This window comes from Carcharhinus amblyrhynchos, chromosome 9, assembly GCF_965287045.1.
Source record: "Carcharhinus amblyrhynchos chromosome 9, sCarAmb.v2.hapA, whole genome shotgun sequence".
In the NCBI taxonomy this organism is placed as follows: Eukaryota; Metazoa; Chordata; class Chondrichthyes; order Carcharhiniformes; family Carcharhinidae; genus Carcharhinus; species Carcharhinus amblyrhynchos.
Window position 1 is genome coordinate 54,225,155 of NC_137332.1, and position 18,160 is coordinate 54,243,314.

At 41.7% G+C, this 18,160-nt stretch overlaps 1 protein-coding gene across 1 annotated transcript in view; it reads left to right on the forward strand.

The window, feature by feature from the left end:
• kifap3a (kinesin-associated protein 3a) overlaps positions 1-18,160 on the forward strand; it is a 224,633-nt gene that overhangs the window by 154,016 nt on the left and 52,457 nt on the right. The window contains exon 18 of the mRNA XM_080195689.1: positions 5,788-5,977. Coding sequence (XP_080051815.1) covers positions 5,788-5,977 — 190 coding nt within the window. The remainder of the gene's footprint in view (positions 1-5,787; positions 5,978-18,160) is intronic.

The window sequence follows — 18,160 nt, forward strand, 5'->3', positions numbered from 1 at the left end:
AATCAGACAAAAACCCTTAATTGACCTTTATTTCAGGTTAATATTTGTACTGTTTTTTGGTCAGCATTGCTGTATAATAAATTTTACCTTGTCATTGATACAGACCAGTTAACATTGTGGCCCCTTCCTCAAGTAAATGCTCAAAGCTGTATAATTTTGTTGGCATTATGTCTACTTAAAATATATTTGATTAATATAACTTGGTAGGAATCTCCTGTTTCACCCCAAATCCTGAATAACTTGCCAGGCTTTTAGATCATTTGTAAGTGGCATAATTTCCCATGTTTTCATTTGAGAATTGTATATCACATGCACCTTCAAGATCAAGAAATTTATTAACGGAGCACTAAGTTTTGCTTTTCTTTAATACCAAACATCGAAGTTAAAGTTCAGTATTGCTAACAAAACTGTTGATCTACAAATCTAGAAATTAAGCCCATCAACATCTCTAAACTGAAAAGGAAATTTAGTGTTTTGGGTAAAAGGCTTGCATCAGACAAATAAAATTTTAGCTGAGTCTATATATCCAAAATGCTGCCTTGTCTTTTTTCTTTACAGGTACTAATGACTTTACTGCACATTTCCATGTAAGAACATAAGAACATAAGAAATAGGAGCAGGAGTAGGCCATCTAGCCCTTCGAGCCTGCCCCGCCATTCAATAAGATCATGGCTGATCTGTTGTGGCTCAGTTCCACTTTCCCGCCCTCTCCCCATAACCCTTAATCCCCTCTCTTATCAAGAACCCATCAACCCGCTTCTTAAAAATATTTAGCGAGGCAGCCTCCACCACTTCAACGGGCAGAGAATTCCAGAGATTCACCACCCTTTGAGTGAAGAAGTTCCTCCTCAACTCCGTTCTAAACCGCCTCCCCTTTATCTTGAGGCTGTGCCCCCTAGTCCTACTGTCTTTTTTGAGCGGGAAGAGTCTCTCCACCTCTATCCTATCCATCCCATTCATCATCTTATACGTCTCAATGAGATCTCCCCTCATTCTTCTAAACTCTAACGAGTACAAGCCTAGTTTATTCAGCCTCTCCTCATAGCTCAATCCCCTCAACTCCGGTATCAGCCTAGTAAACCTCCTCTGCACTCCCTCCAGGGCCAAAATATCCTTGCGCAGGTGCGGCGCCCAAAACTGCACACAGTACTCCAGCTGCGGCCTCACCAATGCCCTATACAGCTGCAGCAAGACCTCCCTACTTTTATATTCAATCCCCTTCGCTATGAAGGCCAGCATCCCATTCGCCTTCCTGACCACCTGCTGCACCTGCAAGCTGGGTTTTTGCGACTCATGCACAAGGACCCCGAGGTCCCTCTGCACCGTCGCCTGCTGCAGTTTTTCGCCACGTAAGTAATAGTCCTTCCTACCATTCTTCCTACCAAAGTGGACCACCTCACACTTGCCAACATTAAATTCCATTTGCCATTTCCTGGCCCATTCGCCCAGCCTATCTAGATCCTTCTGCAGACTCTCCACACCCTCCGCACAATTTGCCTTTCCCCCAATCTTGGTGTCATCAGCAAATTTCGACACCCTGCACTCGGTTCCCTCCTCCAGATCATCTATATAAATGGTAAATAGCTGAGGCCCCAGCACCGACCCCTGGGGCACCCCACTAGTCACCAACCGCCAATCCGAATAGCACCCATTGACCCCCACTCTCTGCCTCCTATTTGACAACCAATCCTCTATCCACGCTAACACCCTACCCCCAACTCCATGTCCCCTGACCTTCTGCAATAACCTCTTGTGAGGTACCTTGTCAAACGCCTTGTGGTTAGCACTGCTGCCTCACAATGCCAGGGATCCAGATTCGATTGAATTAAAAGATTCTAGTAATTCACAACCCTGAGCAAACTAATTTCTCCTCATTTCAGCTGTCAGTAGTCAACCTGTGTATCCTGTTATGCTTCCTGGTTCCAACTATGGAAAATAGCCTCCCAGCAAACATTCTGTCAAACCCCTTCAGAATATGGTATCTGACACTGAGATTATGTATTGCTCTTTGGGATTTAGAAGAATGTAGATCCATTTTACTCTATCTCTGCTAATAGGTCAACATATTCATCTCATGAATCAGATCTCTTGTTGTACCCCCTCTCAGGTAAATATATGCTTCCTTGGATATGAAGACCAAAACTACACAGCATTCCAGGTGTGGTCTTACTAATTCCCCGTTCAACAAGATGTCCTTACTCCAACTCTAATCATCTTACATTGAAGGCCAACATAGAATTTGTCTTCCTAATAGTTTGTTAATTTTCAGTTCAGAACTTTCAGTTTTCATGAAAGGTCAACCTCCTGGAAAGTTAACTTCATTTCTCTCCGTAGATGCTGCCTAACCTGCTGAATATTTACATTTTTTTTATTTCAGATTTTCAACATCTGCTGTATTTTGCTTATGTGTTTCTTGTACAAGGGCATCCAAATCCTTCTGAACACCAACATTTAATAGTTTCTCACCATTTATAAAGCCTTCTGTTTTTCTATTCTTTCTGTTAAAGTAAGTGGCTTCTAGTGTCTACAAATTATATCCATCTACAACATCTTGTCCCACTCACTTAAGTTATTTATATTCCTTTGCAGACTGTGACCTCACAGCTTATTTGGCCACCTAGTTTTATGCAACCAGCAAACTTGGATTCATTACACTTGGTCTCCTCAGCTAATTCAGTACTATGGACTGTATAATGTAATAATAAATTGGAGCTGTAACTAAACATTTGCATGTGTAGGAAAGACTTGGTGGAATGGATTGTCAGCATACACCCCTGAAATAGAGGAAAGTGCCATATGCATTTGTGAATTTTTTTCTAGATATCAGGAGAAGTGTTTATTTCCTTGGCAGCACAATTTGGAATATATTCTGTGTTTAATTCCTGGATCAATGGGGTGTGGTCCATGCATCTCCGACCAACTCCATTGGAAACTAAAGAGCCGCAACTCCTGACTGACCTGAGAAACGCTTGGGTCGTCTGAATTCACACAATTGGTTGGCGATGTGCACTTCCAACCAGCAACAATGTTCCCAGGGTTCCATTGCTGTCCAGTTTCTAAAGGTCAGGAATTTCGCTCTTGCCTCAGGCACTGCTTGATGGTGTCCATTTTACCTTCATTGAAACAATGTAGTGAGGATGGAGACCTATTCTAAGGTTGCCTATTCTGCCAATTAAATTGACATTTTGACTGAACTTTCTAAATTGTTATGTGGGACATTTAGAAAAAATGGGGAATATTTGGAACTAAATACTCCTCTTAATCTTTCCTTTCTTTTTAATTATGTTTTATATCTTTGTTTGCAGTTTTTTATTATATGTATTCATTACAAAGGAAGGATCTTGTTTCATGTTTGATTGAGTGAGTGCAACTAAATTCCTGATTCAGCTCATTCTCTGGCTTCTTTCACTGCTGCTTTTTGTTTATCCAGCAATTTTTATGGCCATGCACATTTTACACACAGCATTTGTCCTTTTGATATGAATGTGTTGCCAAGCATTAATGAGGTTGGATGTTTGAATTGTGATTAAATATAATTTTATCAGTTGCTGAAATTGAATTGGGGTTAAGTGTATGTACGACAGTGTTTTTGTTGCAATGGGAATGTAATTCTCCTTACCTCGAGCGTATCAAACTCCAGATGTACAAAAGTGAGAGAAGACCTGTTTTTCATCAGTAAATATGGAGGAGAGGCAGAAGGGAGTAGTTTGTTTGTCCTACAAGATTGTTAATCAGATAGCTATGGTTCAAACGAGTGACATGAACACTGAGGTGTTGAAGAGAGGAAACAGGCAAAACATATATAGAAAGTTTGCAATTATAGCAGATGTGGAAAAGGTTTAGTGCTTGCCTTGTGTTTCATTTATGATTTACCCTAATTGTACTGATGAGTGATGATTTCTGTGTAACTGCAAACAGATTCCTAAATGTCTATTCTCTGATAATGTGCAAGAATGTGTTAACAGCATCTGTTAAAATGTTACTTCAACTTTACTTGTGATATCTTATTTGCTACTGAATAATTCTCCTTTTATATTGTAAGTGAAATAACCTAAATTCGTTTCTTCCCTTTACTCTACACTATGTAAGTTTTTCCATCAGGCTTGCTATCTTAAAAGCACAAAGTTGCATAATGTGATTTTTTTTTCTACACGAGTTATTGCAAGATTTTTGACAATTCTTAATGTTGTATGTGGTCATGGTGCTTCCTCCCTTCACTGATGGATTGTGAATGCTGTCAGGTTGGCAGTCTGTGGCCAACATCTGCTTATTCAAAGTCAAAGTATATTTCAGTTGTGAGCCTTGACTCCTTTGATGGAAATCAGATTGTACCTTAGGTATTTAAAGCCCCTAACAGCTGCCAGGAATGTTCCTTTACAAGGTGTGTGCCCCCTGTAGCCTAATGAGGCTTTAAACAGACTATACAAAGTGCTACTTTACCAGTACCTTTCAAAATAACATGCAGACTCTGGTCATAAAGAAGTTTGGAGCCACCCCATCGGATTGTCCTGATGCAAGGAACACTAACTCTGTTATTTCCTTTTTTTGTTCTTGTATGTCTTTTCCTCTGATTTAATTTCCAGAATCCTTCTGAAAAGATTTTAGCAAGAGAATAAAATTAGTTCTTATTTTGATATTTCTCCAGGGAAAAAGGGGACAGAATCTAAAGAATAAATTGAAGAATTTCTCCACGGAATTCAAAAAGAACACGTGGGGAAGTCAGGTCATACAGCTTAAGTAATCAGGTTCACTCCTGCCTGTTTGACAGTTTTGGAAATGCTTTTTACTGCAATATATGACACAAAATGCTATGTAATTAAATGATAATACAGAAATTAGTGACAGCTTTTCCTGATCTGTGGATTCAAAACAGATGTAAAAGTATTATATTTATAAATAAGGCATAGAAAGGCTCAGAGACTTGTGCTAGCTTTTTCTGTTATCATTGGATTTGCTCCATGTTAAGCTTTATCTGCTCACTGCAGTGTTGGCTATGGTAGCTATTATCTTTGAAAGCTGGATTCCTGTCTTTTACTTATGCTTCTGCTTTATACTCAATACCTTTGCTGTCTTTTGAATATCTCCATTAACTTTGTATCTACAGAATTCAAAATGTTTCACATCCTTAATCACCCCTGTCTGTAACCTCCTCCAGACCTGCAACCATCCAAGAACTCTGCGTTCCTCCAAGTCTGACCACTTGTGCATTCACTGCTTTCTTCGCCTCGTCGTTGGCAGCCATGTCTGCGGCCACCTGGGCCCTAAGCTCTGGAAATCCCACTCTAAACCTCTCAGTCCTCCTCTAAGAAGACCTTAAAACTCAAATCTCTTATGAAGCTTTTGGTCAGTTGTCCTAATGTTTCTTTCTTTAGAAGGATGTCCATTTTTGTCACCCTTGCTTGTAACTCCCTGGGGATTTTTTGCTGTGTTAATGTTATATAAATGTAACTTGTTGGTGAAAAATTTTCCTATGCACTTTTAACTAACTTAGTTCAAGTTTTCCTTTGGATCACTAATCTTCAAATTCCCTTAGTTTGATGATATTTGTCAAAATAAAGCCAGAAAGTAGAGACCAGATGACTTTTGAGGAAAGCAAGCCCTAGCCATTTATTCTGCCAATGAAACAGTGTTTTTGAATGTCAAAAGATAAATGTGCTCCTTGCATTCCTGACAGGTTCAAGAGGTTAAGTGGTGTTTATGTTTACCTCGACGGTTGTGGTATGTCCATACAGTCTGAGGATTCCCACCTCATCACTCAGACAATAAAACATGTTGAAATTCCGACAGGAGTATGATGAAGAATGGGCCAAAAAAATTCAAAGCGAGAAGTTTCGCTGGCACAACTCTCAGTGGCTGGAAATGGTAGAGAACCGCCAGATGGATGAAAGTGAACCCTGCGTATATGGTGATGATGGGATAGAGACGTATATCCATGAAGGAGACATTCTTGAAAGACCTGACCTCTTCTACAACGCAGGTGACTAAACAGTTTATATATAACACACAAAAAAAAAGCAGTAACAATTGGAAATTATTGTTTAGATTTTTTTGCCATTAAGGCCACCAGATTTTCATTTTGAAAGTTTTAAAATAATTGCTAAACCATGACAGATCAATCCAATTAATCTGCCATTTCAGATGTTTGTATCACTGTGTACTTGCGCATTTGTGAAATGTCAGCCTCTTTTCGCTTACCTGAGTTAGTAATCCTTTTCAGCAGTATTTCTCAAACAATTTAACGTGTTAAAACTCTCATCCTCTTCCTGGGACTTTAAATACTGCTCAGCTGAGCTCCTTCCTGAAACAGTTAGCAATCACTCTATTACTCATCAATTTGCTGGAATTATTTCTTTGGAGTTTTAAAAAAAAGTCATTACATTGCAGAGGCATCAAATGACAGAGACGTAGAAAGATTTATAGCACAGAAAGAGACCTTTGGCCCATTGTATCCATGCCAGATCTAAAGTATATAATTTAATTGCACTTTCCAGCTCTTGATCTGTAGCCTTGTAGACACCAAATCCAATTTTTAGTTTTAAAGCATTGAGGGTTTCTGCCTGTAATATCCTTCCAGGTGCTGAGTTCAGAAACAGCCCCATACCACCGTCTGGGTGAAAATAATTCTTCTTCCTATTCCCTCTAATTCTTCCATGATTCAGTTTAAATCTATGCCTGCTGGTTACTGACCTCTCTGCTATTGGAAATAGGCCCTTTCTATCCACTCTGTCTAGTTCCATCATAATTTGATATCCCTCAATTAGATCTCCCTTTAACCTCCTCTGTTTCAAAAATGCACAAAACCTATTCGCACCCATCTCATAGCTAAATTTATTCTCATAAATCTCTTCTGTATCCTCTCTAATGCAAACATAGAACATTACAGCGCAGAACAGGCCCTTCGGCCCACGATGTTGCACCGACCAGTTTAAAAAAAAACAACAACAATGACCCACTAACCTAAACCAATCCCTTTTCGTCCATAAACCTGTCCACAGACCTTTTAAATGCCCCCAAACTAGGTGCATTTACAACTGCAGCAGGCAGGGCATTCCAATCCCTCACCACCCTCTGGGTAAAGAACCTACCCCTGACATCTGTCCTATAACTACCCCCCCTTAGTTTAAAGCCATGCCCCCTCGTGCTAGATTTTTCCATCAGAGGAAAAAGGCTATCACTATCCACCCTATCTAAACCTCTAATCATCTTATATGTTTCAATAAGATCCCCTCTTAGCCGCCTTCTTTCCAGCGAAAACAACCCCAAATCCCTCAGCCTCTCCTCATAGGATCTCCCCTCCATACCAGGCAACATCCTGGTAAACCTCCTCTGCACCCTCTCCAAAGCCTCCACATCCTTCCTGTAATGTGGGGACCAGAACTGCACACAATACTCCAAGTGCGGCCGCACCAGAGTTGTGTACAGTTGCAACATAACGCTACGACAGATCATTTGTTTAATGTGGTGACCAGAACACACTGCTATATTCTGAATGCATGTAATTAGTGTTTTTATGCACTTCTCACATAATCTTCCTGCTCTTTTATTGCCCACGGCCTGGAATAAAGGAAAATTTCCTTTGTCTTTTTAAATTTGCAACAATCTTCAGCCAGAAATGTTGGGTGGATGATCCATCTCAGTCTCCTCCATTGTTCCCAACATCTCAGAGGCCAGTCTCCAGCCAATTTGATTCACTCCACGTGATATCAAGAGGCACTGGATAAAGCAACGGCAATGGGCCTGGATAACATTCTGGCAATAATAGTGAAGACTAGTGTTCCAGACCTTACCGCTCCCCTAGCCAAGCTCGTCCATTACAGTTACAATGCTGGTATCTACCCAACAATGTAGAAAATTGACCAGATATATCCTGTACACACAAAGCAGGACAAATCCAACCCAGTCAATTACTGCCCAATCAGTCTACTCTGGATCATCATTAAAGTGATGGAAGGAGTCAGCAACATTGCTATTAAGCAGCACCTGCTCAGCAAAAACCTGCTGAGTGCTGCCCAGTTTGGGATTCACCAGAGTCACACAGCTCCTGACCTCATTACAGCCTTGGTTCAAACATGGACAAAAGAGCTGAATTCCTGAGGTGAGCATGAGCGTGACAGCCCTTGACATCAGGGCCGCATTCGAGTGTGGCATCAAGGAGCCCTAGCAAAACTGGAATCGATGGGTATCAGGGAGCAAACGCTCCAGCTGGATGGAGTCATACCTGGTTCATAGGAATATGGTTGTGGATGTGGAGGGTGAGCCATTTTGGCTCCAGTGCACCTCTGCAGGAGTCCCTCAGGGTAGTGTCCTAGGTCCAACAATCTTTAGCTGCTTCATCAATGACTTCCCTCTGTCATAAGGTCAGAAATGGGAATGTTCGCAACTGCTCAGACACTGAAGCAGTCCATGTTCAAATGCAACAAGATCTGGACAATATCCAGGCTTGGGCTGACAAATGGCAAGTACCATTTCCGCCATACAAATGCCAGGCAATGACCATCACCAATAAGTCTAACCACCGCTGCTTGACATTCAATGGTGTTACCATCACTGAATCCTCCACTATCAACATCCTTTGGGTTACCATTGACCAGAAGCTCAACTGGACTCACCACATAAACATAGTGGCTGTAAGAGCCGGTCAGAGGCTAGGAATACTGCGGTGAGTAACTCATCTGACTTCTCAAAGCCTATCCACCACTTGCAAGGTACAAGTGGGGAGTATTCCAGCAAGTTACCCTCCAAGCTACTCACCATGCTGACTTGGAAATATATCGCTGTTCCTTTGCAGTCGCTGGATCAAAATCCTGGAATTCCTTCCCTAACAGCATTGTGGCCAACCCACAGTATATGGGCTGCAGCAATTCAAGAAGGTAGCTCACCACTTCGAGGGCAACTAGGGATGGGCAATAAATCCAACGCTGGCATCTCCACATCAATAAATGCTTGCCCCCCAGCCAACGACACCCATGTCCCATGAATGAATCAAAAAAAACCTATCTGCCTGTGCTGGTACTTTCAGGGATCTGTGAACCTGAAGTGTCCTGCCATTTATTTTCCTTTCCTCACCTTGTTTGTCTTCAAGACATCTAACTCCAATTTCTGCTCTACCTTCCAGCTGACTACTCCATCAACATCTTCCTGTATGCAACAACTTTATTCCTCACTGTCAACATCATGGCCGTTTTGTATGTCACTGCAAAATCTTCGTTGCACTCTCTATATTTTAGTCAAAGTCATTGTATCACAAACAGCAAGGGGCTCAGTACTGCGTCATGTGGAATCCTGCTGGATTCTACTTTTTCATGACTAGAATGCCTTCTAGTCATGAAAAACATAATGCAACAACCATTCATCCCATCAAGTCTGCACCAACTCTCAAAGAGCATCCCACTCGTACCCTCCCATTTTCCCTATCCCTGTAACCCTGCACATTTACCATGGCTAATGCACCTAACCTATACATCTTTGGACACTAAGGGGCAATTTAGCATGGTCGCGCTATATAACCTGCACATTTTTGGACTTCAGGAGGAACCCGAAGCACTGGGAGGAAACCCACACAATTAAGGGGTGAACGTGCAAATTCCACAGTCACCCAAGGCCAGAACTGAACCTGGGTCCCTAATGCTGGGAGGCGACAGTGCTTAAAAACTGTGCTGCCTCTTACCAACCATATATTTAATTTTACCTTTTATATACTATGGTGATCTAAACAGCCAGAGTCTGTTTTATTTGGTGTGATTGATTTTCATAGATACATCCTGTGCAAATCTGCCTCAAGTTCACATATATGCAGAAATTCACAGCTGAGCCACAGGCTCTGACTCCTCCACAGAGCGCCAGTTTTGGATCCAACTGCCACATTCCCTTGGATCCCATAAGCTTCTAATTTATTGTTTATTCAGACATGTGGGCCTGAACCCTGCTAAAATCCTTGCTATAATATGTCAAACTCACTCCCTCATTGACTCTCCTTGATACTTCCTTAAACAATTCAATCAAGTTAATCAAACACAATCACCCCTTAACAGATTCATGCTGAAAGACCTTTATTGATCCGTGCTTCTCTAAATGACAATCTACATCATCTGAGCGTTGTTTATGTCACCAAATTAGGATGATTAGTTTGTAATTACTAGTTCTTCCTCCCTCTTTTTTTTCAGCAGTGGCATAATATTAGTAGTCCTGTAGCATCACGCCTGCAACCAGAGAGAATTGGAACCTGATGATCAGAACCTCTGTTATTTCCTCCTTTGCTTCTGTATGTAGCTTGAGATACATTTCTTCCAGGCCAGATGATTTATCCATTACTAAAGAATACTGAACACCTTAACTTTTCCTCCCTCAGTATGTTTATTCAACCAGTAGTTCACACTTCTTAATGTTTGTTTATCCCTTTCTTTGAAGGAAACATGAAAAATATTTGTTAAAAATGACATCCAAATGCATTTTATAATCTCTTGGCCCTACTCTCATCCTTTTTATGTATTTGAAAACCATAATGCATTTATAAAACACATCTGAGGTTTCTTGAATTTACATAGAGCTAAAATAGTTTATTTACAAGCAGATAAATATACAGAGTACTTTCATAATGTTAACGCTTCCAGATCTAGGATCTACTCTGCCTACCAAACCCTGTGTTCTGCACCAAAATCTCCATGCTCAGTGCCTCTTGGGTAATCAGGTCACATGTCCATCCTGGTGTATGTCCCTTAAAGGAGCCTGCTACTGCAACTGGGTTTTTGATAGGAGAGGGGATTAAGGGTTATGGGGAGAGGGCGGGAAAGTGGAACTGAGCAGCGACAGATCAGCCATGATCTTATTGAATGGCGGGGCAGGCTCGAAGGGCTGGATGGCCTACTCCTGCTCCTATTTCTTATGTTCTTATGTTCTCATGTTCTCTTTGTAATTACACACTGAATTTATAATACTCCTCCAAGCTTCCTGCGGTATTGAGCTCTGAGCAAAAGTTTCCTCTTTGTCATATTCTTCTCTGTATGTTCTTTTGCATCTGATAATCATGCTCCACTCCTTTTTCTTAGTGTGAACATATTTGTTCTGAATCTTTTTAATCTTGTCCTTTTAATGTTGCCCATCATTCTTCATTAATTTACTTTGCAATTGTTATTTCCAGCCCACTATTTCCAAATCACATCTCAGCTTGCTAAAATTTGCCTTTTCCAAGTTTAATACTTGGAAAAGAGTATCAACAGAAGAACCAAAGATGAAAGGTAATTGGCCTGAAATGTTGTTTTCTCTCTTCAAAGGTGCTGCCTGACCTGTTGAGTCTTGCATTTTTTTTGTTGTTTTTATTTAAAATTATTACACTTGATCAGTCATTATCCTTTCACAGCCAACCATATTTTGATCACTGCCACTAAAATGCTCTTTCACTCACATCCCTTCCTCCTGCCCAGGTGTATTCCCTGAAACTAAGTCCAGAATCTTTTGTTGGATAAAAGCAAATTACTGCGGGTGCTGGAATCTGAAATCAAAAGAGAAAATGCTGGAAAATCTCAGCAGGTCAAAGGGTCATCTGGATTCAAAACATCAGCTCTTTTCTCTCCTTACAGATGCTGCCAGATCTGCTGAGATTTTCCAGCGTTTTCTCTTTTGCCTGCCTTTGTTGGGTTTTTCAGTTCAGCCAATATTGCTTCATCAATCCTTCTAGTATAACATCCATCCTCACAGCTGTGATCGTTCCTTTAGCTAATATTGTAACTGCCCCTCCTTCCTTTTCTATTCTCATTTCTATCCTGTCTGTAACTGGGAATGTTGAGCTGCTATTCCCGCCCTCCTTTAAACAATGGGAGGAATTTCACTTTTTTTTTTAAGTGCTCAGCTAGTCTGAAAATGGGAGAGTTCCAGATCTGTTTTTCAGGCGAGTTTTCACGCTCAATCTTATGCACTCTGTCTCTGAAATTTTGGACTACCCACCTGTGATCAGTGAGGGGAAAGGGGCGGTCCTCTGCCACTCTGCCTAATATCAGTGAGGGGGCAGGGTGGGTCCACTGCCACTCTGCCTGTGATCGGGGGGAGGGGGAGGGGCTCGCAATCGGTCTAGTGGTGGAGGGGGTGGGACTTAGGGAGTCAGTAATGTTGTGGGGTGAGACAATATCTGTAGGGGATGGGGAGGCATTATCCAGCCCAGGAGTGATGTGGCAGGGGAGCCACATTCTATCACTTTTTTACTGCGCGTGGAGGCACTGATCAGAGCTGTAGGATTTCGGGCATGTTAAGCCCTGCTCTCAGGCTTCTGCAGCGCGATTCGGAATTGCTGATAGGAATACTTTAGGAAGGATGTTAAGCCCTTAAAGAACATGCAGAGGAGATTTACTAGGGCAACTTAGATACATGGAGAGAAGAGAAAAATTAGAGAGCTTAAGCAGTGATATAATGGAGATATTTCGAATTTTCAATAGTTTTGATAAAGGGGAATCTTTCCAGTGACAGGAGGAGAACACAGCTAAAAGGTAATTTGCAGAAGACCTGGTGGTATAATGAGAATTTTAAGTTATGATCAGAAATGCTGCGTCTGAAAGACTGGTGGAAACAGATTCAATAATAACTTCAAGAAGATAATTGAATACATAGGAAAACATTTCATGACGATGGGAGTAGAATGGGGCGTTATTAAGGAATTGGATAACTTTTTCACAATGTGTTATCCAGCCTTCTTTTGTGATGTGTTATTCTATGTTTCTGTTGTTATGTTGTCAAGACATACAGTACAGCTCACTATCTCCCAAATGAAAATCATATAGTGCTTGTTTAAGGACATATAAAATATGTTCCACAATAAATAAGTACTTTGAAAATCCTACAGTTCTTTGACTTGTCTTTGTCCTCGTTTGCAATTATAAAATGAATCGTAGAGTAGCACAGAGGATATCGTTTGGCCCATCGAGACCATGCCAGCTCTCACTAGTCCCATTCCCTGGCCTTCTCCCTGTCCCCTTACAAATTTGTTCAGGTGCTTGACCAGTTCTTTCTTGAAAACCACAATAGACACTACTCCATCATCAGTCCAGGCAGTACATTACACGTGATGTGTAAAAAGAATTTTCTCTCATTGCCGTTAGTGCTTTTGTCAATCACTTCATATCTTTGTTCCCTTGTTCTTAGGCACCTTTCTGCCATTGGAAACAGTTTTTCTCTATCCTCTCTGGACAGACTCCTCATGATTTTGAACTCTTCTATTCAATAATCGCTCGCTCTCCTCTTCTGTACATCAGTTTCTCTTTTCTATCCATGTAACTGAAATTCTTCAACCTCAAAATCGTTCTCCTGAATCTTGTTTGCCCCTCTAAAAACAAGAACACAACAAAGGTAGATGTGGTCTTTCTGGATTTTCAGAAGGCGTTTGACAAAGTACCTCACAAGAGGTTATTGCAGAAGGTCAGGGGGCATGGAGTTGGGGGTAGGGTGTTAGCGTGGATAGAGGATTGGTTGTCAAATAGGAGGCAGAGAGTGGGGGTCAATGGGTGCTATTCGGATTGGCGGTTGGTGACTAGTGGGGTGCCCCAGGGGTCAGTGCTGGGGCCTCAGCTATTTACCATTTATATAGATGATCTGGAGGAGGGAACCGAGTGTAGGGTGTCGAAATTTGCTGATGACACCAAGATTGGTGGAACGGCAAATTGTGCGGAGGGTGTGGAGAGTCTGCAGAAGGATCTAGATAGGCTGGGCGAATGGGCCAGGAAATGGCAAATGGAATTTAATGTTGGCAAGTGTGAGGTGGTCCACTTTGGTAGGAAGGACTATTACTTACGTGGCGAAAAACTGCAGCAGGCGACGGTGCAGAGGGACCTCGGGGTCCTTGTGCATGAGTCACAAAAACCTAGCTTGCAGGTGCAGCAGGTGGTCAGGAAGGCGAATGGGATGCTGGCCTTCATAGCGAGGGGGATTGAATATAAAAGTAGGGAGGTCTTGCTGCAGCTGTATAGGGCATTGGTGAGGCCGCAGCTGGAGTACTGTGTGCAGTTTTGGGCGCCGCACCTGCGCAAGGATATTTTGGCCTTGGAGGGAGTGCAGAGGAGGTTTACTAGGCTGATACCGGAGTTGAGGGGGATGAGCCAAGAGGAGAGGCTGAATAAACTAGGCTTGTACTCGTTAGAGTTTAGAAGAATGAGGGGAGATCTCATTGAGACGTATAAGATGATGAATGGGATGGATAGGATAGAGGTGGAGAGACTCTTCCCGCTCAGAAAGGACAGTAGGACTAGGGGGCACAGCCTCAAGATAAAGGGGGGCGGTTTAGAACGGAGTTGAGGAGGAACTTCTTTGCTCAAAGGGTGGTGAATCTCTGGAATTCTCTGCCCGTTGAAGTGGTGGAGGCTGCCTCGCTAAATATTTTTAAGAAGCGGGTTGATGGGCTCTTGATAAGAGAGGGGATTAAGGGTTATGGGGAGAGGGCGGGAAAGTGGAACTGAACCACGACAGATCAGCCATGATCTTATTGAATGGCGGGGCAGGCTCGAAGGGCTGGATGGCCTACTGCTCCTATTTCTTATGTTCTTATGTAAAGGCGTAAACAGGAGTAGACCATACATCCTGTCAAGTCTGCTCCACCATACAATACAATCAAGGGCTTCAATTCCACTTTCCCAACTGCTTAATTCCACAGGAACCAAATATTCCAGCTTTAAATGTATTCAGCAATGGAAATCCAGAACCCTCTGGGGTAAAGAATTTCTAAGATTCAAAATCTTACATTTGGATGAGAAGTTGACATGGGCATGCGCATCATAAATTATCCTTGCCAGTGACTGCCTTGAGGGTATTCTGTTTAGAGGTAGTCTCACAATGTATTTACTTCACATCTGCCAATTTGATGTTGCATCTTGCCAGACCAGAAGGTTTGAACTGCTTCCTAAACTGGATCCATGTCCTGATCAACACACCACAGCTGCTAATCTCTTGAGCAACCTTCAATCATGCCTGCTTCACCTGGCTGACAACCTTCTCCTGCTGCTCTCAAGAAATAAGATGTTCCCATGGCCCTTACCACCTTTATCAGAACCTATAATAGTCTGATGTTGTTGCTGCTCTCCATTCTTGCACACACTGTGACGATGTGATTGGTGACTGATGGGTGTCCTACCATGTCTAGCTCCTGAAAGTGTCTGCCATCCCTAAATGGACCACTAATTGATCACCTATGCAAAGTTTTGCTGGATGACCCAGATCAACCTTGAACAGGATCAGGACCCAGAAATAGTCTTGATTTGGTTTCATGCTATTGCTGTTAAAAATCCAACCATTGGTGTCATCCTCACAGCTACTTCTCCACCTAGCTTTGTATTGCCAGCAAACCTGGATACATTGCATTTGTTCCCTTATTTTAAGTCATGAACATTGATTGTAAATAAGTGAGACGCCACACAGCTCCTTGCGGTACCGTACTATTAACAACCTATCAACCTGAAAATGACCCTTTTACTTCTGCTTTCTGTTTTTTGTCCTTTAACCAATCCTCTATCCATGTAAATATATTATCTTCAATCCCATGAGCCCATATATCTTGTGAAACAACCTTTCATGTCTTATCAAATGCCTTTTGAAAATCCAAATACACTAGATCCAGTATTTTTTCTTTATCTGCTTTGCTAGTTACATCCTCAAAAATTTTTGTCAAATGCAATTTCCCTTTTTTCAAATATGCTGACTCTAATTATGTTTTTCTAAGTATCCTACTTCTCTAATAATGACTGTCCTGTTTTCTCTCTCCCTCCTTTCTTGATTAGCATTCATATTTGCTATCTTCCAAACTACTGGAACCATTCCAGAATCTAGGGATTTGGAAAGATCACAGGCTATGTATTTACTACCTCTGCAGCCACCTCTTTTAGAACCTTTGGTCATCAGGTCAAGGAGATAGAGTTATTGAGGTTTACACATGGAAACAGGCTTTTCGGCCCAACTTGTCCATGCCTCTCTCTTTAAAACCATTAAGCTAATCCCAACTGCCCACGTTTGACCCATATCCCTCGATACCCATCCTACCCATGTCACTGTCTAAATGCTTTTTAAAAGACAAAAATTGTACCCGCTTTTACCCCTACCTCTGGTAACTTGTTCCAGACACTCATCATCCTCTGGAAAAAAATTGCCCTTCTGGACACTTGTGTACCTCTCACCGTAAACCTATGCCTCCTAGTTTTAGACTCCTCTACCTTTGGGAAAAGATATTGACTATCCAGCTGATCTGTGCCCCTCATTATTTTATAGACCTCTATAAGATCATCCCTCAGCCTTCTATGCTGCAGAGAAAAAAGTCCCAGTCTATCCAGCCTCTCCTTATAACTCAAACCATCAAGTCCGGGTAGGATCTTAGTAAATCTTTTCTGCACTCTTTCTAGTTTAATAATATCTTTCTACAATAGGGTGACCAGAATGATACACAGTATTCCAAGTGTGGCCTTACCAATGTCTTGTACAACTTCAACAAAACGTCCCAACTCCTGTATTCAGTGTTCTGAACAATGAAACAAAGCATGTTGAATGCCTTCTTCACCACTCTATCCACCCATGACTCCACTTTCAAGGATCTTTGAACGTGTACTCCTAGATCTCTTTGTTCTGTAACTCTTCCCAGTGCTGTATTATTAACTGAATAAGTCCTGCACTGGTTCAGTCAACCAAAATGCATCACCTTGCATTTATCTAAATTAAACTCCATCTGCCATTTGTCAGCCCCCTGGCCCAATTGATTAAGATCCTGTTGCAATCGGAGATAACTTTGTTCATTATCCACTATGCCATCAATCTTGGTATTATCTGCAAACTTACTAACCATGCCTCCTATGTTCTCATCCAGATCATTAATATAAATGACAAATAACAGCGAACCCAACACTGATCCGTGAGGCACATCGCTGGTCATAGGCCTCCAGTTTGAAAAACAACCCTTTGACCACCTTCTGGCTTCTGAAGAAACTAATTTTGTATCCATTTAGATACCTTATGCAACAACCTATCATGTGGTACCTTGTCAAAGGCCTTGCTAAAGTCCATGTAGACAACATCAACTGCTCTGCTGTCTTGGTTACTTGTTCAAAAAACTCAATCAAATTTGTTAGACATGATTTTCCACTCACAAAGCCATGCTGACTGTCCCTAATTAGCCCTTGCCCCTCTAAATGCCTGTAGATTGGTTGGCTTTCAGTTGAATTAATTTCTCTAGTATCTTTTCTTTGCTAATTTACTAAGTTCCTCACTCTCACTGGATTCTTTGTTCCTCAGTATTTCTGATTTTATTTTTGTGTCCTCCTATGCAAACAGATATACAATATTTGTTTAATGTCTTCGCTGGTTCCTTATTCACCACTATAATTTATCCTGACTCAGCTTCTAACAGATCTATACCAACTTTTGTTACCTGTTTACATACTTTTTACATACATGTAGAAGCTCTTGCATTTTTAATATTTGTCTTGTTGACTCTGATATTCTATTTTCCCTTTATTAATTTTTAAATTTAAGTTTAATGTTTTTATTTATTAGTCACAAGCAGACTTGCATTAACACTGCAATGAAGTTTCTGTGAAAATCCCCTAGTCGCCACACTCCGACTGTTCAGGTATGCTGTGGGAGAATTTAGCATAGCCAGTACACCTAACCAGCACATCTTTGGACTATGGGAGGAAACTGGAGCTATAAAAACCCATGTAGACATGGGGAGAATGTGCAGATTCTGCACAGATAATGACCAAGCCACAAATCAATTCCAGGTCCTTGGAGCTGTGAGGCAGCATAAGAACGTAAGAACATAAGAAATAGGAGCAGGAGCAGGCCATCTAGCCCTTCAAGCCTGCCCCACCATTCAATAAGATCATGGCTGATCTGAAGTGGATCAGTTCCACTTTCCCGCTTTCTCCCCATAACCCTTAATTCCCTTGTCTGTCAAAAACCTATCTACCCGTGACTTAAATATATTTAGCGAGGTAGCCTCCACCACTTCAATGGGCAGAGAATTCCAGAGATTCACCACCCTTTGAGTGAAGAAGTTCCTCCTCAACTCCGTTCTAAACTGCCCCCCCTTATCTTGAGGCTGTGCCCTCTAGTCCTGCTGTCCTTTCTGAGCGGGAAGAATCTCTCTACCTCTACCCTATCCATCAGTGCTGATCACTGTGCCACTCTGCAACCCACTAAGTTT